A 21,944-nucleotide genomic window follows, 5' to 3' on the forward strand; every position below is an offset into this window, starting at 1 on the left:
CACATGTGGCCCAGCCCGGGGTCCTGGGTCCTGGTGTGTGTGTCTGGTGCTGCAGTTTGGATCTGAAATGTCCCCTGACGGCATGGACATTGACAGGCCATGGCAGCATTGGCAGGCAGTGGCACCTTTAGGAGACAGGGCCTCGTGGCGGGACGTTGGTCACTGGGACCTGCCTTTGAAGGGACCTCAGCCCCTCCCTTCCTGTGTCTTTCATGCGTGAGGCAAGCAGGCTCCTCTGCCACATGCTCCCTCCATGACATGCTGCCTCGCTGCAGGCCCAAAGACCAAGGCCAGCCAGTCACGGATGGAAGCCTCTGAAATCACAAGGCAGTAGAAACCTTTCCTCTTGTTAAGTCGACTTATTTCAGTCACTTGTTTCCATCTGGGAAAACCGACTGACGTACCCAGGCTGGGTCTGGCGTGTTGTAGGGGCTCAGTAGGTGGTGGCCATTGTCCTTGGGCAGGAAGCGGGCACGGAGACAGTGAGTCACAGGAGGCTTTGAGGAGCGTGTACTTAGCTAGGACTTTTCATCGTTACTAGTGAGAGAACTTGGACCCGTTTATGGAAAGGGACAGAGGGAGCAGGCACTGGTGGCTCACACTCTTGCTCGGTGGTTGGCAGGGCTACAACTGACCTTGGGTGATGGAATAAGATTCTCCCTCCACCTCCCCCCTGCCTGCTCTGCCTGTTGGCATAAGTAGCTTCAAGCTGCAGATTCTGAGTATTTCAGGCTTACAAAAGCCTCAGGAGCGAGGATCAGGGTGTCCAGGAGACCTGATCATCCCAGGTTAGCCTGAGGGGTGCTGGGAGCCTGGCAGGGCCATAGACCCCCTCTTGCTGGGGTGCTGGGGGTGGTCTGGGACTGGCACCCCCTGCATCACCTGGGTAGTGGGACAGGAGCTACCTCTGCAAGGGCCTCAGAGAACAGTCAAGACCAGCCTTGCTTTCCTGGCGGGTGTGGGCCAGTGCTGTGCCAGGGGGGCTGGGTGGGCTTCGGGTGTGGGAGGGGCAGAGAGCTGGACCCACACAGGCTGGCCGGTGCCACAGGCTCAAAGCACCGACACTGGTTTCTCGGTGCTGAAATCCATACACAAGCCTCAACTCTCCCAAAGGATTCTGGGAGTGCTTCAGGTGTTCCCAGCAACCCTCTGTCCTCTGACTTCTGGGGCCCCTTCCGACCTGGACTCTACTAATGATCTCCCTAGTTTTAGGAGTTTCTTTCCTTATAGCTTTTGGTTCTTAGCATTGCTTTCTTGATGAAAATGGAAACGCTCACCCCGTGCGTCCTCCTCCGACACCTCAGCCCAGACTGCGGTCTCCCTGGGGCCTGGACACGGCGGGTCCAGGGGTGGAGAAGGTGCTCACTCTGCTGAGAACGACCCTTCCCTGGCTGCTCTGGCCTCCGGGCCATCTGCAGGACAGGCTGGGGTCAGGCGCGCAGCTGTGCCCCACAGACCCTGGGCAGTGGGTGAGTACCCAGGCCACCCTGGCCCACGCTTTGCCCGGCCTCAAGAGTGCTGCCCTGTCCAGGGGACCTGCCACTGTCTCCTCTTTCTCTGGGGGCCCTCCCTTCCCCCTCCCGCCAGCCAAGTGAGCAGCTCGGTAACTCCGGGCTTGTATCACAGCGTTGCTCACTCAGGGTACTGCAGCCAAGACTTGCAGCCCAGAGAGCCCAAGCAGCAGACGCCCCACCTCACAGCTCTGAAGGCAGAAGCCCCAGGTCAAGGAGTGAGCGAGCGGCTCCTTCTGAGGCCACCGTCCCTGGTGTGCAGGGGCCGCCTTCCGTGTGTCTTCGTCTCCTCGTCTTATAAGGGCCCCGGTCACACCGGAATAGGCCACCCTAGCGAGCTCATTGCCTCCCTAACAGGGCCATCTCCAGATGCAGGCACCTTTGGAGGTGCCGGGGTTAGGACTCCAACATCCGGATGCAAGGAGGGGAGGAGCTCTGCCTGGGGCGCTCCCTGTGTGGGCCACTGTCAGCGGGCTGATGGGCATCTTCCCTGGGCAGTTTTCCAGTCCAGCTCCTCACGGGCCGGCCGTGAGCCGCCCAGCGGCGGGGATGGGCGGCCCCTGCGGGCCAGCGGCCGTCGGAGCTCCTCCTCAGGCTGAAGGCCCCTGCCCATCCTCTCCCACTTTCTGGCTCAGCCAGTAAGTCAGCCCACGGCTCAAACGGGCACGTCCTCAAATTCTCTTCCGAAATAAAGGTCAAGAACCTGTGTGGGCCAAGGTGAGCTCTTCATGCCCTCTCCTCCTTGGACGCTCGCTGTGGACTGGCTCGGCAGCAGGGCCCCCGGCTCCTCTGCTCCCTGTCTCTACACTAAAGGCCACACAGCAGGAGGGGCAGCGGGGAGAGCTCCAGTCCCACCCTGCTGAGTACAAATGTACACGCTCCCCTTGACTCCCGTCCTTGGCAGCCAGCCAAGGGAACGCCCTGCCCGTGCTGTGCTGTGAACGAGGCTGGTTCCCCCCTGGGCCCCAGCGTCACCCTGCTGTCTGAGGCAGGTCGGCCCATCGCAGGCGCTCGGGGCGGTGGGTGCCATTCAGAGCCAGGGCTGTCTGATCCTCTCCTTGCAGGGCTGACAACCTTCGAGACGGGTTCCAGGTGCTGTCTTTGTGGAAGTCGAGGGAGGAAGAGGCCCTGACTGAGGGTCCCCTCGGCACACAAAGGACTGGACATCAGGAACGGGGTGAGATCACCAGCCAGCTGTGTGTCTAGGCCGTTCTCTTACCCTTCTCAGGCCGTGTCCTGCGATGTTCATGAGAGAGCAAGCTCAGTCGCCCTATGGGTTTGTGCAGGCGAAGCAGCACTCGTGAACATTTGTGCCTACTGATACCCAATCAATGCCAGTCAGAGGGAATCTCTTCTTGAAGGAGGGAAGTGCTTCGTAAACAGCACTGTTCCATTCAAATGATAACAGCTGGCACTGTTGGTGGTTATTTTTATCACCTCAACTTGGGATGATAAACTTGTTCCTAACCTGTATATAATAAACCAAATCACGAGTCACTTGACCATTCCCTGAAGGCTTTAATCAGGGGCCGCATTGGTATTAGAATCCCAGAAACGTTTGCCCCCTGGGCTGGGTGGTCCAGCACGGAGCCCCATAGCCTGCCTCCCTCATTCACCACCTGGGGCCTCTCTGCCCCAAGTCTGACCTCCACTCCTCCATGAAGGAGTCAAAGCTAAGGACTGGATTGGCATCCCCAGCCACAGGCCCAACCATGGCCTTCCCTCCCACACACACCTTTCACCTCCCAGCATTCTCCTGTGCCCCTTCCCACGGCTGACCAGCGCCTGGGGTCTTGAGGTGCGGAGGATTCTGGGAAGCAGAGGTCTTCTTGTGGGCCATGGTCTCTTCCCTCTGGGTTTGAGGAGAGCTCTTGGCGAGGGACCTATATTTATCCCACACAAACCAGGAGAGACTCAGGCTGACTCAACCCATGTCACCCTTCCTAAGGATGAGAGGGCTGGGTCCAGGAGAGGAGAGGGGACCTGGGTGACTTGAGGGATTTCTCCTTCCACCTTGAGGGGTGGAGGGTGATACTCACTTCCTCTCCCATCATGCACTGTGACCAGCTCCTCTGAAGCTGGAGGACCCCAAAGAAAGGACACTCTGGCTGGGAGTATCCCTGGGGAATAGGACTATCTCTAGTATTTGGCAGATGCCTATAATCAAGAAATGCTGGCCCGGGGATGTAGCTCAGTGGCTCCGCCACCTGCCTCGCAAGTGCAAGGACCCGAGTTCCATCCCCGGTACAAAAAAAGAAAGAAAAGCAAAGCTCCCAAGAATGTGTAGGCGCCTGAGGGAGCCTGGGTCCTTATGCCCCTTAGACTCTGGGTGCTGCTCTTGGCAATGCCTAGTCCCATCCCAGGGCTTCGGCGCCATTTCTGGGCCTTGAGGGGCCATTGCAGTTGAGCTTGAATTTCACCACCGCTGCCCTCTGAAGCTCATTGTTCCCTCAGGCAGCAGGGGCACAAAGGCTCTGACATCTCCCCAGCACACGGACCAGGACCCCAGGACCCTGCAGATCCAACTCGGGGCGTGTGAGGGCAGGTGGGATGGTGGGACTCGCCATCGTGGCCCGAGTGTTGAGCATGACGCTGCTGCAGACAATTCCCCACTGGGCCTCAGCTGCTGCTCCTCACAAAGCACGATGCTGGAGAACACTGAGCTGCCTGTTAGATGCTCCCCCAGTGCCAGGGAAGGCTCTGCGGCTGGCTCATTCCAAGCAGAACTCTTGAACACAATTAGATTTCACCTCGTTAGATTGTCTTTGCCCGCCATGAGCTTTGGGGATTTTGATTCATTCATCTAACATATTTATTTCCCCTCATCCACAAATTTAATAAGCTCTCTAGTCTTCAGCACCTATGAGTGAGGTGGGGGCTGGGTTGTGAATAGTGCCCTTCGAGCCTCCACGGTCAGCGTTCCCTCATTAGGGTGGCGGCTAGTTGTAACTTCTAAGGACTTTTACAGATTCTCATTCAGAATGAAGAACTCAGCAAATTATGTACCACCAACATCAACTACATTTCCATCAATCAGGGCAGAGTGTGGGCCCTAGCGGTGCTCCTGTTACGGCTCCCCAAAAAGACATCCCCCCAGAGCCTCGTGCGGTCACAGGTGGGGCTTTTCAGAGGTGGCTGGATCTGGAGTGGATTCATGGCGCTGGGATTGATTCATGGTGCAGTGCTAGGCTCAAGGCACTGGGGTTAAGGCTGTGAGTGCTGCCTTTCCCTAAGCAGCCCGGATAAGATGGAAGGGACAGGAAGAGCTGTGGTCGTCCCTTGTTGCTTTGTTACCTTCTGCCCTCCATGAACGTTGCTCCTCTGCCCTGCCACCCTGCCTTGGAGCCAATCAACTATGGACCAAAACCTCTACAAATTGAGCAAAACAAACCTTTCCTCCTTTAACTTTGGGTGCTGGGTGTTTTGTCTCAGCAGTGAGAAAAGTAACCAAGACAGCTCCCATCCTGACAGGTGCACAGTCCTGGCCATTAAGGGATCAGATGACCATTGAGTGGCAGCCTGAGGAGTGACTTGTGACAGTCCCCTAGGAAAAGAGGGTGTTGGAGAGGATCTGAGAGCGGGTGAGGCAGCCCTCAGAGTGGAAATGTGGCGAAGATTACAGATGGGGAGAGAGGTGCTTTGTAGCTGTCAGAGGTCTGACTGGTTATGAAAACGAGAGGACAGAGGGATCTCAGAAGCACCAGGAAGGTCACATGAATGTTTATTACATAGAAAAGAGGGAAAGAAAGAAAGGATTTCCAAAGCCATATTTCCAAGAATAAAAACCCCACAAACTTGGAATGTCAAAGAGATGCATGCTTTATATGTTTATAAGGGAACGAGTGTGTATATATAAATATATACAGGGAGATATATACATGGGTTTTATTTCTCATGACAGACACAATGATGATGCTGCTTGAGTGAGGAATTTGAAGCTGGCAGGAGGCTGGAGAAACAGGGAGCCTGCTCAGGTCCTTGGGGCACTCCTGAGCCATGGCCAGCTTATCCAGGCCTGAGGATGCCAGCCAAGCTACGCTGCAGCAGGCTCAGGCCCTAGACAGCCAGGTTTGGACCAGGGCAAGTCTGGAAGCTTCTCCAACATTAGACATTTTCTCCCAGGAAAAGTTCCAGTCTTTGGCGTGGCCTGGGAACAAGCCCCTGGGGTAGACTGGGGGGCTCCCCATGGAACTGGGCTGAAGTGAGCTAAGAGCCCGGAAGGCCACAGTGAGTATTGTCCGAGAACAATGGAGATGGACAGCAACTAACTTAGCAGAAAGAAGAGACCCGCACAGACCCAGTACAGCATCAGCCACTGCAGGACACAGTACAACACCCCGTCCCTCGAGGGTCTGGCAGACACACGGACCCTACTGTCTTGTTTTCACGAAGATTTGTAAAAATGGTGCCGCATAAGAGGGCCTGGGACTTAACTCATGGAAAGGGCCAGTCCTGGGTTCCCGCAGGTGCCGTCATCCCTTCTCCTCTTCTGTTGCTGGGTGCAGGGGCTGGGTCCCGCGGACAGAATGAGGTCTCAGAAGGGAAGACTGTCGCAGCCTCCAGAGGACACTAGGGGAAGGGCGCTGTCCCTCTTCTCCCTGCAGGCCCATTTTGTCCCCGCCCATGGAAGCCCACACTGAGGGACGTGGGGGATGAGCATAGCCAGGGTGGGTGAGGTCGGGGGCTGAATCCAGGGCTCCCCACCAGGAGGAAGAGGCCCACCAGCCAGAGGCCCTGGAGAGGAGGAACGTGTGCATCCAGGTGGGGAGCAGAGGGCCCCCCAGAAGAGGAGGCATGGGCTCCTGGGGAGAAGTGTCCAATCCCGAGTCTCCAGGTGGAGCCATCCTGTTTGCTCAGCAGTCGAGCTGTGTGCGTGTGCGCGCACGTGTGTGTGTGGGTGCGCGCGCGCGCGCTCACCTCTGCCCACTTGGGTGAAATTGTGGCAGTCACTGGAGAGCCCAGACCAGCCTGGGGGTTGGCATTTTGGTAAATCAAGGAAGGGAGAGGGGCTGGGAACTGAGGCCCCACAGCTAATCCAAAGGAAAAGACTTCAGGACTTGCACCAGGAACTCAGGACACACAAATTGGACCTTTCTGCCCTCAATCAGCATCAGGAGTGGCCTGGAATTTTAGAGGCCCTGGCTACAGGTCTCCAGACCTTCAAGGTGCGAGGCAGCCCCGTGCACGGGAAGACAGAGTGCCAGGCAGGGCCAGGCCCACCACAGCCTCAGCTTTGATAGAAATGGGAAAAAAATGATGGCCCAGGGTCCACTCTGGGTTAAACAGGTCTGAGCAGCCCCAACCGCACCGGGCCAGAACTCCCGGGATGTGGGGCTCTTGGAGTCCCTCTGGCCATCTCCCTGTGTGGCGGGATTTAGGGCGGGATGCACTCTGAGCAAGGGAGCTTCCCCACCTCTGGGACCCCGGGAGCATTCAGAAGACCTAAAACTCCACTCGGAAGAAGGCTGAGGACAAAGCAGGGCCCTGAGCCACCCAGCCATGCTCGGACTGACCTTCTGATAAAACCACACCCGATGGCGAAGGCTACCTGACCTGCTGGCGCTCACAGCGTGCTCTGCCTGTGTTGATGCCGAGCGGGAGCACCCCACTCTGTCAGGCGAGGGGCAGGGGCCAGCAGCAATGGCTTCTGAGGCCCCCAACCACCTCTGGGGAGCACTGCTGGCAAGCTGAGGGTCCTTGAAAAGGCCCCCCCTTCAGTCCCTGGGATAGAAGTCTCAAAGAACGGCAGCAAGAGGGACGGCACAGGCCTTAAGCTGCACCTGCGCCTGCTAGCTGGAGAATTTACACTCATGTTCTGCATCCCCAACGCTCCCAGCTTTGTGTGCAACACCACGAACAGTAACAGTAAAAAGCAGTGCGAGTCAGTGGGCCTGAGCCGGGCCTGGGAGCCGGCATGGGGCCGGGAGGAGGCCCAGCTGCCCCTCGGGCTGGGCATCAGGGAGGGCAGCAAGCCTGGAGCTGGGAAAGCGGGACTTGATCTTCGGGTTAGGGCCAGGCAGCTCCAAAGCCGGCTCCATCTCCGCCACCATCGTCTGGGACCTGCAGCAGGGCCTGCTGCGAGCCAAGGTGTTCGAGCTGGAGGGGAAACAGGACAGGCAGAGGCTCTTCAGGCAGGTGGGCTCCTTGCTGAGGTTGGTTGTTTTGCTCTCCTCTGTCAGTGGGGTGAGGACCCTCTCTGGGCTGCCCAGCATCTCCCTCCCACAGGCGGGACTGTCTGCTGGGGCTCACCCAGCCTCTGTGTGACACAGGGAAGGGACAGCAGCAGGGCCAAGGCGAGGCGGTTGACAGGGCCGGCCTGTGGTTCCGGGCCGAGAAGCAAGGCGACCACCGCGCAGGTCCCTTCCTTCCCTCCTCTCAGGAGAACAGGCCTCGCCAGTGCAGGGCCAGCAGTGTGTCAGGCTGGCCCAGGAGTGCCGCCTGCTCCTGCTGCTCCTGCTGCTCCTACCACCCGGCCTCCAGGACACCCCAGCTGCCAGAGGCCTCACCCTTGACGGCAGGGTCCCACTCTGGCCGCAGTCCCCCCGCTAGGCCTGGAGTGTCTCCCTCACTGTGGCTGCTACAGCCAGGCAGAGCCTGCCGCACACTGACCCGTGGGAGCCTGGAGGGAAGGTGCCTGACCCTCTTGTGCTGCGGCCCTGTGCTGGCCTTCAAGCAAGAGAGGCAAGCCCCACTCTGCACTGGGCTGCGTGCAGCAAAGCCCGTGCTGGACAGTCCTGCTCGTCGCTGGCTGCTGCTCCACACACGCTCTGGGCCTCCTGATGGTCCAGGCGGCCCTCGCTGCCCCTTCTACCAAGGTCAATGCTGAGACCAGCGTTCTCGGGCGATGCTCGGAGCCTCCCGCCCACAGCCGCCCTCCCAGGAGCAGTGCTCGGCAGCAGGTGCCCACACCCAGCTCCCTGGAGAGGGGCCTCCCCTGAGGCTGCGTGCTCTCGAGGGGTGGGCGACGGCCCTCCGTGGGCACACACCACTGTATCGAGCCATCCCCCACGGGCACCGCACGCGTGCTGACAACTGCCACTCCAGAAGATCCCACCCGCTGGGTTGTGTCAACAAACTACGAAGTAAATCGCTGCCTCTCCTCCACTCCCTCAGCAGCCACCCCCAGCCCAGCCAGGGGAATAAGCTCCTCCTCTCCCTGCAGGGGCAGCCCCTGGGGACGGGCATGGGGAGGAGTCGTCACTCGGAGGAGGAGTCGCGGGGGAGCGCTGTGGGCGTGGCCGAAGACGCTCCCTGACTCCTCGGCCCCAAGGGCCCGGGTTCTTCGGGTGGAGCCAAATCTGAGCCCAGGCCTGGAGACCCCGAGCCCTCTGAACAGGAGACAGGCCACAGAGCCCAGGCCGGGTGGAGGCTGGGACACTGCCCTGGGTCAGGATGTGCAGCCAGCCCAGGCTGCGAAGAAGGAGGCCCGAAGGGAAGACCAGAGCGTCAGAAAGCTCGGCCGGCCGGGAGTGGTGGGCAGGGGGAGCAGACAGCTTGCGGCTCCCGGCAGGACTCCGATCGTCGTCGTGCCCAGTGCAGGGCCGGTGGGCTGGACCCCCGTGAGGTGGCCCTCTCGCTGACCCCGTCTAGCAGCGGAGGAGACAGCTGGGTCCCGCTCCTGAGCAAGCCTTGACAGACAGGAGCTGCCCTGAGGAGGGTCAAGGCCAAGGTCAGTGCCTCCCGCATGAGGAAGTGCAGAGGAGAGAGTGTGGCTGTCCATCTGGCACTGTAACTGGGGACCGCGCTCCTGGCCGCTGCAGACTGGTGCCTGACCACCGTAAGCTGTACACCTGTCGGTTTCTCCTCTCTGTAACAACCTCTCTCAGAGGAGCCGTAAAGGGCCTGCGGTCCCAGGCGCCTGGAGGACCCTTGCACAGGCAGCAACCTCCCTCCAGTGCTCCCGCTGGGAGGTAGGATTTCCAGATCGAGGCCCACAGCCTCACAAAACTGCTTCGCAGTGCTGGAACCCCAGAAGCCATCCAATGGCCGTTTTTCCCCAGGACTTATCTAGCGGTGAGATCGGACCTGAACCAGCGAGGTCACTTGCAGTTCTCATTGACCCCAGGGGACTGGACTCTTTTCGTGTTTCTCGGCAGAAGTGTTCACATGCTTGCTGGCGTGCAGGGTGGCCCAGACTGCTAGGAGGCTGTCAGGAAATGTGTGGTGCGTGGATCATGTCATCTTTCTCAGATCCAACAGTTCTGTCTTCAGAGACTCGTGTGGCTCCGAGGATTTTAGAAAAGAGCGTAAGGACCAGAAGGTGTACTGAGCATTCTGAAGAAGGCTGCCCGCTGTGCCCACTCACTCCTCAGTCTGTTCCTGAACAGCTGGCAGTTGCCCAAGGGGTGGAGTCGCTGCCCTGGGCCCAGGGAAACAAAGCCCAGACCCATCCAGCCACAGCTGTCAGCAGCAAGGAGGCTGGGGCACAGCCAGGCTCGGTCTGGGCCAGCTGGGGCACAGCCCCTTCCTCACTGGGCAGGCGTCTGGCCACCCTTACTCCCACCCTGCTGCTGCCCCAGAAGACCTCAGAGTAAACCCTAGGGACACCAGGGCTTTGGGGCGAGGGCTGGGGGCCAGAGGAAGTGCTCTCAGTCACCCTGACATGGCCCACAGAGGCCCTGGCCGGGGGTTCTGGGTGCCCCGCGGTGGGCAGTGAGCTCTGCCAGGCAAAGGTCAGCCCTCAAGCACCCCAGCCTGTCTCTGCCGGCACTCCCATCGCCTGCCTGCTCCCTGACACTCGGTGCCTACACTGCTTTCCAGAGCAGGAGGGAGAGCCGGCTGCCCTCAGCCTGCTGGGCAAAGCAGGTATGTTTTCAAAATAAATGATGTATTTTCAAATATACCCCCTTCCTGCCCCAAATCCAGGAAACAGCAGAAGAGGGGGTCCTTGGGCCAGAGCTGCCTGGCAATGCCTTCACAGGGCCACTCTGGGCTCCCCAGCAGGTCCCATGGGCTCACAGCTGCTGTGGGGTCCCGTGCTCCTTGTACCCTGTGAGGAAAAGGGAGAAGAGAGACAGTCAGACACTGGCTTCCTTCCAGGTTTCTGCAGGAGGTGCCCCAGCCAGAATGTGCTCTCGCAGCCTTATTCATGCTCCAGTGCATGTGACTGTTATGCCAGGGCATAACTTTTCCTAAGGGCTTTGACTTTTTAATGGGAAATAAAGTTCATGAATGAAGAGTTGTGGACTTTTGGTTTACTGGGACTGAGGGGTATTTAGTGTGGAGCTTTGAATGCTATTGACCTGCGCCTGAGTCCACACCCTGGAAGCCTCCCACTGGCCTGGTGTGATGCTGGAATGCAGAGCTCGGGGAGAAAGTACAGCTGAGTGTCCCCCACCGCTGGGCATGGGTACAGGCTGGGGAAAGGAGGAAGGGAAGCAGGAGGAAGCAGCTGGCTGGCAGGCTGGGACAAGGAGAGGGGCAGGAGCATCTGAGCCTTGAAAACACTGTAGATAATCATGGGACTTTCCCAAATTTTAAAAATTATTATCATTTTGTGATGCTGGAGATCGAACCTGGGGCCTCAAGTGTGCTAAGGTAACTCCTCTACCACTGCGTGACGTCCTCAGGCCCTGTAGGGAGACTTGAACACAGTTATGTGAAGGAATTGCCGCTGATTGGAGAAGTCACACGGCTGAGAGGACGGGCGTGGACTCTGCAGATCAGCGCGCCTCACCCAGCTGACTTAGCCTGAAGGGGCTCCCCGGACTTGGGGGCTCTTGCTGTGTGACGGGCGGCGGGAGCTGAGAGGGAATCGGTGAACCAGCGTGGCCACTCAGGGAGGCGCTACGCCGCACCCTCCCTCTGTCTGTTTAAACATTTTCCAAAACAAAAAGCTAAAAGCACAAACCTGCTGAGCAGCCGAAGGCAGGGGAGTGGGCAGGGTGAGGGCGCGCCTGGAGGGAGGGAGGGCACTGAGCCGCGCCCAGGCTGCCCCGGACTCACCTTGGGAAACTGCGGCAATGCAGAGGGGCGAGGCAGCAGGGTGAGGAGCAGAAGGAAAGAGAAAACACGGTTGAAAACAGAAGCCTTGGGACTGGTGTGGTCTAAACCGAAGGGGCCCGGCACGGGGTGCTCTGCGTCGGTCGCCGCGGCCAGGCCGACCCGTCGGAGTCAGAGCGCGCGGCTCGGGGCGGGGCCCGGCAGAGCGCCCCACCCCCACCCCCAGGCTGACCTGCGCAGGCTGGCCCCTCCCAGCCCACGTCTGAGCCACGCCCACCGCCCCGCTCACCTCCCGCCCTCCTGTTCCTGCCCCCCCTGAGATGGACTCTGCTTGGGTCTGGGAAGGGACAGGGACAACTTCCGGATGCTGAAGTGGCCTGCGCTGCCCGGCTGCGGGGTTAGAGCTTTGCATGGACAGCAGCCACATGTGGAAAGCCTAAGGCTTCGGTGAAGATCCAGGCTCCAGGATGGCAGACATCCTCGCGGATGTCCTGGATCAACTGAGTGTGACTGCTGAAGGCTGCGCTGGGGAAATGGGAGAGGGTCCTGCAGAGTCCTGACTGACCCCCGGTCTGCCACGGCTGTGGCAGCAGATGTGCCAAGTATTTATTCAGACCCAACCGAGACAGACTGTTTCTGGTCATTTGTTATTGCCAATATAACTAGAGCAGCATGCTTATAGTTCTTGGCTTTAACTTAAGCTTCCTTTATTTCTCTGGTTCCCCTCTCCGGAGTTTTTCGTGATGCTGTATTTTCTGGAGACATCCTAGAGGGCTCCATATGAAAGATCACGCTGTATTCTTACAACTGAAAAGTTTCCTTTTACAGGAAGGGGCTGAGTGAACCAGAAAGAACAGCCCCTAGTCAACTGCCTAGTGGGTGAGGAGTGAATCGTGGTTATTCCCTTAGTAGGACCACCTCGAACACCGCTCCATCCCCCAGGGGCATGCATTGGCTCTGTGGGCACGGGGGAGTTTGGGGGAAAGTGCAGAGGACAATGAGTCTGCTCAGGCCAGAAAGTGAGAAAGGGCAGGACATGGATGCTTTTCTTGTGACTCCCCCAAAATCATTCTTAAAAGTCTGACACAAAGACGGCATGTCCAGAATCAGTGCACACACACCCAAGGAGCTGATAGTCCCCAGAAGAGACTCGGGGGCTGGGCAGGGAGTGGCCAGGCTGAGGCTGGAGGGTCTTGTCGTTGAATACCCTGCGGCCCTTAAGGCCCACACTGCCGAAGAGCAACTTCCTGGCCAGGTCAGCAGCCTGGATGATGAAAGGTGAGGGGTGGCCACACCCCCTCTTCTGGGTGGGGGGGCTCATCCAGGGCTGAGGCAGGGACTCCTCAAGTCATCACGAAGGTCTAGACCCCTTGGTTCCTGGGGATTAAGGGTGACCAGAGACGAGCACAGATGGTCCCCGATTCAATTGTATTTTGAGCTTACAGTGGGTTTACTGAAGTATTAGATGCATTTGTGACGAGACAGTTCCCACTGGCGATGGTTCCTTGGGACACAAGCCCACAGAAGGCTGAGGAGATTGGACACCAGAAAGCTCTGGAGGTCAGCTCGGCATCCACACACCTCCAGTGAAACCTATGCTGTGCCCCAGGCCTATTCCGTTCCCCGAAGAGCTTCCTTACACCTGTGCTTCGGACCCTGAATGTCCCTGAAGGGGAAGTGGGGCCAGTGGAGCGTATCGAGGTTACTGGGGATGTGCCTTGCCGGGAGCTGTGGGACCCTAGTGTCTCCCCTCTCTCCTTTGCCTCCCAGCCATGGGGTGAGTGGCTTCTTGTTCTGCCATGTGTACTTGTCATGGTGTCCTGCCTCACACAGGCTCAAAGCAGCAGACCAGCTGACCATGGACTGAACTCTCCAGAGCTGTGAGTGAAAATAAACCTTTCCTGTCTGTAAGTTGACTTCAGCATTTGTTACAGCAATGGAAAGAAAGCTCACGCACTCTAAAGTCCCACTACCTGGCCAGAGCCTTAGTTTGATGAACAGATGAGCCACTTAGAGGGGCCCATGGGCTCCAAACACAGGCCCTTCCAAGGGCAGACATACTGTTGCCGTCTGACTGGGGACAGGGTCAGGAGCTGTGGAGCATCCCGTGGACCCCAGGAAGTGCCCTAGTTCCCCCTAGGAAACCATCAGGCTGCTTTCCTGCCAGCAGTGCTCTCTGCCCTCTCCAGAATGGAGTGGCCCTGGGCACGGACGAGTACCACAAGGCCACTTGTGGGGCTGCCAGGTAGGCATCCCAATCCCCTCTCTGCGGGCAGCCCCCGACCCAGGACAGCCCTCCCTGGAAGGAGGGTTTCTCCACTGCTTCTCGGCCAGGCTCTCTTCCTTGTCCCACTCCTGGCTTCCTCTGACTGAACAGCGTCTGCCTGGGTTGCTCTAACTGTGGGCCCAAGTCCTCCCCTAACCTCTTCTCCAGTCCGACCAATCCACCAGCGATGCTGGCTTTCCCTCGGGCTCTGGTACTGTATCTTCTTCATTAGTCTCTGACTCTGGCCCCGACATGTGTGTGCCCATTACAGACTCCAGTGGAGTCTGGCTCATTCTAGATCATTCTAGAGCCCCTGAGCCCTCCTGTCTCTGCTGCTCTTACTTGGCATGGCCTTCCTTGGGCATTGGCAATCCCTCCAGTGATGACCTGCTGGGTGTAAGCCCCAGTGAGGATGCAGGGTGAGGTGGGGTGGAGAGAAGAGCAGAGTGCCTGAGATGTGGCCCGATGGGGTGAGAACATGCCCTGTGCACAGGGACCCCGGCCTGTGCAGCTGCCCAAAGCAGCTGGTGTCTGATTCCAGACTCTGCTAGGTTATTTTAAAATGGCAATCAAGCCATTATAAACCTGATTTTGCAACTTTATGCTTTCTACAGAACAGTTTTGCATCTGAATTAAGTTTGCATTAAAAGATGATGAAGATCCACTTCAAACAAATGAGGACTAATAAGCCTTTAGCACCAAGGACTAAAGAGCTTAGTTTAATCAGTGGGGGAATTACAGGGCTCTAGCTGTAAAAGTCCAGCTCCAGGGTTTCCAGTGTGCAAATCTGCCATGTGGCCTTGTCCTTTCTGGAAACTGAGGCAGGAGACAGCACAGTGGGCTAGCTAGGGGCTGTGCTCCCACAGGCTGCCCCCAGGGCTAGGGGCTTGGGGTTGGGCTGTTTCCTCCACAGTGACTGTGTGTCTTGGCTGGACAGGGCCCCTGCCTCTCTCCTGCCTGTGTCTCAGGGTTCTGCAAGGACACTCGATCTGCCACGCACTCGAAATTTCCTGTAGTATCGGGGCCAGGCATGGAGAGGCGGACGTAGGTGAGCCCTTGGGATGGGCAGGCCCTTGGCCAGCCGTGAAGGCCTCCACATGCACCCTGACCTCCCCCGCTCCAGGCCCGGCCAGACCTGGGCCCGCCCAGAGGCACGGCGTGGCAGGTACTCACTGGCAAGGATGACCATGTCCATGCCCCAGAAGATACTCATGATCCAGCCCACCATGGCGACGGCCGTGAGGACCTGGATGAGAGCCGCCGCGATGTTCAGCCAGAAGACACAGCACACGTGCCTGTCAGGGAGGTCCGTGCGGGCCCCGCACAGCACAGTGAAGGCCGAGACGAAGGTCCCTGTGAGAGACCAGGGTGTCAGCCGCAGAGAGCAGAGACGGAGGGGCATGGACGGCCACCCCCAAGAGCTGGAAGAACGCGATGCCCACACCTGCCCTCAGACCAGCCGTCCCAGCTCAGATGCCGACCCGGGCCTTGTCGTCCCCAGGCTGGAGAGGGCAGGGGACACCAGGAGGGGTGAGGCCCAGCGGTCCTGGAGCCAGTGGGGAACCTGAAGTCATGATCAGCAGGCCCCAGGTGAAGGAACGGCAGGGCAGCCCCCAGGCAACGGTGCGAGGCAACTGTGTGCAGCGAAGGCCCTCAGGACCCACAAGGGCAGAGCAGACAGCAGGCACTGCGGGAGGGAGGTGGAGGTAAAGTCTGGAGAAGCAGAGGACCCGGCACGGACGTGCACACCCAGGGGCAGGCAGCAGCCGAGACATGGGGCCAGCAGCTCGGAGGAGGCACAGGCCAGGCCAGGGCCCTTAGAATGCCCCTGAGGGGTTCCTAGGCTGCAGGAGAGGGAAGGGAGCAGCTACCAGGTGCCAAGCAGTGCGGGTTGTGCCCACCCTCCTTCCTGAGCTCGTCCTGTCTTACTCCCGTGGACAACAGCACTGTGTTTACCGAATAGCCTGAGCCCACCCAGGAGCAGCTGGCACTGTCCCTACCTGTATCTGCTTCCAGTGGCTGCTGGAACAAAGTACCCCAAACAGTGGCTTAAGCAACACACATTTTTCTTTTACAGTCCTACAAGTCAGAAGAGTGGAATGCAGCCACTGGGTGGCTCCTGCTGGAGGCTCTGGGGAGACTGCCCATCGGTCCTGTCCCAAGGCACCTACATTCCCTGGCCACAGCTTCCCCCTCCATCGTCAGAGGCCGCTGCACCTTCTCTGACCCCTGCTTCTGGATTCTGACCCTCCTGCTTCCCTCCTGTAGGCCCCACCTATGCAAGCCCCGCCCCTGGGAATACTGGCGCTCGGGAGGGTGTGCGAGCCAAGGGTGCCAGGTCAGTCCAGTCGCCAGTGAGGCCTCTGTTCCCGCACAGAGCCGGGCAGCCCTTCGGGGGTCAAAGAAGCAAAGCTGCACCACAGGGTGTCTCCTGGGCCGTCTCTTTCCTGGGGGGCCGGGCTGAGGAGTCACGTGAAGTCTCTTCCCTGTAAAGGCTCCCCGGGGTGTTCGGTGTAGGGAGGAAATGCCTCCTCCTGCTCACTTGGCAGGGGAGCGAGGGACAAGGCTTGGGAGCAGGTTTGCAGGAGCAGAGGTGAAATCCCCCGGAGGAGGAGGAGGAGGAGGAGGAGGAGGGTGAGGGCTGCAGAGGCAGCAGCGGTGACAGAGGAGTTGACTGGGGCAGAGCTGGGAGTGACTGGGGCCTGTGGAGGGCTGCAAATGCCTGGGTAACCCTACAGGAAACAGGGCCTGCACAGAGTTCTGAGCAGGAAAGTGATGCAAGGGAAGCAGGAATTTAAGAAAAGTAATTAACTAAAATTAAGCAATTTGAGACAATTAGTCTGTCGGTACGATGTTGGTGGATTTAGATTGTCTGAGATGGGGAAGACAGAGAGGAGAAGCAGCAGCTGAGAATGACAGGGACGTGGACTCAGGCTTTGGTGGTGGACAAGGGGACGTGGGGACCATCGGGAAGTGTGTGCCACCACCCTGTGCTCCTGCTAGCACATCATGTGTGTGGAATAGGCAGTGAGCATAAGTGGACATCACTACAAAAGAGAACACTGCAGAAGTAGAAGTGGTAGAAGAGGAACAAGAAAATGTGGGGAAATGTTAAGTAACGATTTCCCACTTACCACACACCTGCGGTGCGCAGCACATGCTGCCCTCTCTACCTACATCGCCTTTCCTTCTTAAAACTGCTGGAGGGGGTTATCATTGTCCCCGTTTTGCCGACAGGGACACCAAGGCTCAGGGAGACTAAACAACTTGCCCACATAGCAGGGCCCATCTGTCTGTACTCGAAGTCTGAGTTCTTTTCAGTCTAGGGTGCTCCATCCTTACTTTAAAAGATAAGGGAAAACCTTCATCCTTCATGGTTTTCAAATATCCTTGAACTGCTCCACTTTGCCCTGCCTCATTCAGGATCACTCTTGAAGGTACTAAGACAGATGGAGCCAGGATTCCTCCAGCACTCTCCTGAGATCCTGTGACCCTCTCTCTGTAGCTGTGTCCTACCCAGGAATGGGAACCATGTTCTTTCATGTGGCAGAACTGTATTAATGAGCTCTTCCGTAGGCTGAGAACAGCTACATCCTAGCATGTCATGTGGTTCAGTTCATACATCCGGTATGGAAAGTTCTGAGCATAAGGAAAATGTCCCTGAACTCAGACTCTTCAAATTAAAAGGCATCTGTCCATGTCCCGTCGAAAGCAGAATCTCATCGGAACTCCCAAACTGGCTGGGGCCAGTGGGGCCTCTCTGAGCACCTGCCTGCTGCTGCAGGGAGGGGGAGGCTGTGAGTCCAGCGCTCTGCAGACCTCGGGCCTGCAGGATGAAGGATGGCAGCAAGGCTCCAAGTCGTTCGGGGAAAAGATGAGCCGCCCACATGCACTTCAGCATGGGCATGGTGTGAGGACCGGTGGCCACGAACCTCCCTGACCCATGCTGCCATACCCGACAGCGCTAAGATGTGCACCAAAGGATGAACCCACATGACCTACGCTCTGCGCGCACTTAGCTGCAGTTGCATTAATTTAGATTTCACTAATTAGAAGACAGTGATCATAGTGCCCTTTTGCCATAGGAGGTCACATGCACCACGGAAGCTGGTGGTTACATAACCATTGGATTGATAAAATCAAAACATGGTTTACTCACTTCAGCGGTAAGTTTTAAAAATGATGTTAGCACATTTTCATAGGAAGAGGTGTTAATTATTTTCAATGAGTCTTACCCATTAAATAAAGATCTCCACCCAGCCACAGTGTCAGTTCCAATTCATTCCCTCGAGTGCCAGCTCGATGCCAGTGCTAGGTGCAGGACTAGGGAAAAGGGACAGGTGTGGAGCCCAGGTGAGGAGCCCACTCCTGCCTGGACGCCGCCGTCTGCTAGGAACACCGGGTCACAGGACTCTGGCTGTAGCAGGAAAGACTCCACAGAAGAGCAGGCAGAATCCCAGATGTTGTTGAGAAGTCACTGAAGGAGCACCCAGAGACAGTCCCAGGGCAGGGGGGCTCTGGGTAGGGCAAAGAGTTGGGCATGGAGCACGTGCAGGGGGACAGAAAGCCAGGCTAGCTCAGCGGGGTCGTCAGTGAAAACTTCATCAATTAAGAAAACGAGACTGGGGTAGGCAGAGGTCAGATCAGGGAGGGAGGGGCCTGAGGGACCAACCAGGAGCCCCTGAGAAAGGATTACACAGGGGTTCTAGACTGGTTTGAGTTTTAGAGCAGACACTGTGACCCCCAGGAGGAGGGTCAGGTGGGCAAGGCAGAAGGCCAGGAGAGACAGCGGGAGGCTTGGTGGCGGAAGGAGGGCAAGGCGGGCCTGGTGGAGAGCTGAGGACCTGCATGCTGAGGGCTCCCCGGCGGGCGGCCCAGGACAGCGGGCTGAGGGAGGGGCACCCAATCCAGCATGGGCCTGGATTCCTGCCTTTCCCCATTAGGGGGTGAAGTAGGAGGCCCAGAGGGGCAGCCTCCAGAGGGGCTCCTGGGACTTGGGGGGTCGATTTCTGGCCTTGAAAGTCACCTGGAAGCAAATGAGGTCACCCCAGGAGGGGTGAGGTTTATAAGGCAAGAAGTTAAGGAAAGACCTGGGGACCTCAAGATCTTAGGGATTAGCGCAGAAAGAGAAGACAAAGGGAAAGCGGCAGGACCAGTCACAGAGGCCGGGAGCACCCAAGCAGGACAAGGGAGTCCTCAGGAGCGGGACGCGGGGCCTGGCCAACCTGGGCAGCAGTGCACGCAGCACCTCCACCCTCACCGGCCTTCCCGAGCGGTGCTGGGAATGACAGGGCTGGGAGCAGGACACCCAGGCCGGAGGACTAAGTGAATGGGGCTTCCGGGGTGGGTGAGGGTGCTCCTTGCTTATCTGCTGAGAATGAGCTACCGGGGAGGGGAGAGAACGCAGACTAACCAGACCCGGGACCAGGGAGTGTCGAAGTTGTTCAGGAAACGGGAGGCAGCAGGGAGGGGGATCCAATGAGGTGTTTTCCAGGCCAGTCTGTGCGTCAGAATTCTCAGACCAGTTTCTCTTGAAACTGCAGATTCTAGGGCCCCCTCCAGACCCCTGCAGGCACAGGGATGGGAGTGGGTGTGCTTGTGACAGAAAATGAAACCGGAGCATCGAAGAGGGAGAACACATGCTTAGCATGTGCAAGGCCAGGCCCCAAAACATACATACACGCAGACTACATGCATATGTACACACATAAGTAAACAAAAACAAATGCGCCCCCTGCCCCATACCATTAGACAGCCAGGCCTGAGAATCCTCACACTGCAGAGCAGACAGGTGAACCATGCAGTTATGGATTCAGGAAGCGATTCCTGTGTGGTAACTGACTGCCCTGAGGCTCTGCCTTGCTCCGAGCACCAGCTCCCTGGTCATGCTGAGCCCATGGCACCACTCGGCAGACTGGGCCAGCCACACTGCTCCTGGAGGGGCCATGGGAGGACACCAATTGGCTGGAGCAGGACGGTAATAGACTGTACTGTCAGCCACTGAGTCTGTGCTCTGCACATCTACCAGGACCCCAAGGAAGCGGGCAGTGGAGAGGCCTGAGGATGCAGAGACACAACCCTGCTGGGCTTTTCGTCCCTGCCCCTCTGAAGCTTCCCCAAGGAGTGTGGGGCTCAGACCGGAGCCACAGCCCAGGGTGGCCGGCGGGGTCCTCCCCTTCCCTCCTGGAGTCCCCAGCAGGCTTCTCTGGGCTCTGGAGCATGGCTCCACCCACCTGCACAGAAAGGGGAGCAGTCCAAAATATGTGGGAGCACACAGCCTGGGGAGAGGGGTGGCAGTGCTCCCGGGCCACAGCCTGGGGCTGGAAACACCCTAGCATTCTCCTGCAGTTTGGCTGCTTGCATGAGACAGTGGGAGCTGGGGAAGGCCTGGAGTTCAGAGGGATTTCAAGGCTTCGAACTCAGCAGGAAGGCGGCAAAGCAACTGCTCCATCACTGTGCTCTGGGACTAAGGCCAGCGAGCGAGTGTGGCCCAGATGTCCCCTGCAGCTGGCTCTGGTGTGCTGCAGGCGTGCTGCTCATCAGGGCCGAGAGCATCTCAGCGAGTCACCCACAGTTCTCTCCTGAAAGTAGCTCCTAGCTGTCCTTCCTTCTGAGGACACAGAAAGTGCGACCAGCTTCTTCCTCAGTCCCTTTCAGGGCCTTGGCCTGGCTGATTGCCCCACTGGAGCCTGGAACCAGTCAGTACTGCTAACGGTGCTGGGCTTGCCTCAGCCTGCTGTGCTTGTTAGCAAATCCCCACCCTCGGCCTCTGTTTCCCAGGGTTCCCCGGTAAAGGGGCTGTGGGGGCCGGGAGCTGCAGAAGAGGACTGGACACCTGAGGTCTCTCTCAGCTACCCCCAGGACACCCAGCCTGACCAAAAATGTCATCGTGTAGAATCTCTCAGACCCCTGGCTCTCAGCCTGGCCGCAGAGACTCGGCTCACAGGCTGGAGGGCCGACTGCAGAGGCCCTGAGGACTCCGCTTTGCCCTCTCCAGCACTCAGCAGGTGCAGCACAGAGGGCCAGGTGGAAAGCTGGACCTGGGGCAGCAGTGGTGACGCTCGCTGGACCGGGAGACATGGCCTCCATCACTTTGGGATTTGCAACCTCGGAGATACTGAGGTTAAAAGAGAGGCGGGCTCTGCCTGAGGTCACGCCTGCCAGGCAGTGAGCGCCTGCCTGGATGAGGCCCAGGGCACTGAAGCAGCCCAGACCCGTAGTCTCTCTCGGCTGAGACACCAGGTCACAGCTGAGCCCTGTTCAGCCATCGAGTCCCAAGTAACATCTGCGAGCCGCCTGCGGTGTGCTCAGGGCTGAGTGTGTCCCAGTAGAGTCACCCTCTTGTCACCGATGCAAGGTGGGGAACAAGGCAGCCCTGGGCCTCCACCCCGAAGTATGGGAGCCCAGGTGCCCCAGGCCACATGTGGACAGCCGCTGGAGCCCTGGGGAGAGAAGAGCCCAAGTCCTTCGAGGCCGCACACACAGCAGGGGAGCCATCTGCAGTAGAGGCCTCGGTGGGCCTCCCTCGGGTGCTGTGAGGGTGGGGAACACCTGGGCCTGCACGCCTGCCCTCCTGGTTGCTCAGGGCCTTGCTGCGGGGGTTCGCTTGTGCACCTTCCCCAAACCCACTGCTAAGCCGAGATCCCAGGGAGAGCATTTGGAGGTGGAGCCTTTGGGAGGTAACCAGGTTTGCTGAGGTCAGGTGGCTGGAGCCCCCCCCGCCCCCCATTGAGCATGGTGCTCTTATCGGGGATGAAGGGGCCCAAGCACCCTCCGAACCCTTAAAACAAAAGGAAGCCAGGGAGAGGGCCCCACCTGGACTTGACCAACCTGCCACCGTCAGTTCGGGCTTCTGGCCTCCAAGACTGAGAAACGCACGCCTGCGTACCAGCCACCTCGCCAGAGCAGCCCACGTGGAGACATGCCTCCCTTCCTAAAACACGCCCAGTGCATTTTATCCCTTCTTTTTTCCATGTGTTCTGCTACAATTTAGGAAACACCTGCCAGGTGCCAGGAACTGGGCCCAATCCACGTGGATCCCCACAGAAAGGCAGCAGGCCAGCCACCAGGAGTCTCAGTGTAAAGAGAAAGACACAACCCCCGAAAGGTGGTGCTGTGGGAGGCCCTGCATGAGGGTGAGGGGGCGGGGGGCTCAGGATGACCCCACAGGCCCCAGTGGGCAGGGGCACCAGAATGCAGGGGTCTGAATCTCACACGCAAGCTGT

At 58.5% G+C, this 21,944-nt stretch overlaps 1 protein-coding gene across 3 annotated transcripts in view; it reads right to left on the reverse strand.

Annotated features, from left to right (window-relative positions):
- Window positions 1-5,215: 5,215 nt before the first annotated feature.
- Stum (stum, mechanosensory transduction mediator homolog) overlaps window positions 5,216-21,944 on the reverse strand; it is a 49,537-nt gene continuing 32,808 nt past the window's right edge. The window contains exons 2-4 of one of the 3 annotated variants that reach the window (XR_015444290.1): window positions 14,893-15,072; window positions 11,457-14,729; window positions 5,216-10,500 (exon numbers count right to left, since the gene is read on the reverse strand). Coding sequence is in view for 2 of the 3 variants with exons in the window: in XM_087194039.1 (XP_087050165.1) it covers window positions 10,426-10,500; window positions 11,362-11,465; window positions 14,893-15,072 (359 nt within the window). In the remaining variant the exon portion in view is untranslated. Of the gene's footprint in view, window positions 10,501-11,361; window positions 14,730-14,892; window positions 15,073-21,944 lie in introns of all 3 variants that reach the window. The other 2 variants (XM_087194039.1, XM_021242285.2) reach the window with 2 other exon arrangements.

The sequence above is a fragment of the Heterocephalus glaber genome, unplaced genomic scaffold (genome assembly GCF_053883595.1).
Source record: "Heterocephalus glaber isolate CG9 unplaced genomic scaffold, H.glaber_assembly_v1.0 deba00001600, whole genome shotgun sequence".
NCBI classification, from domain to species: domain Eukaryota; kingdom Metazoa; phylum Chordata; class Mammalia; order Rodentia; family Bathyergidae; genus Heterocephalus; species Heterocephalus glaber.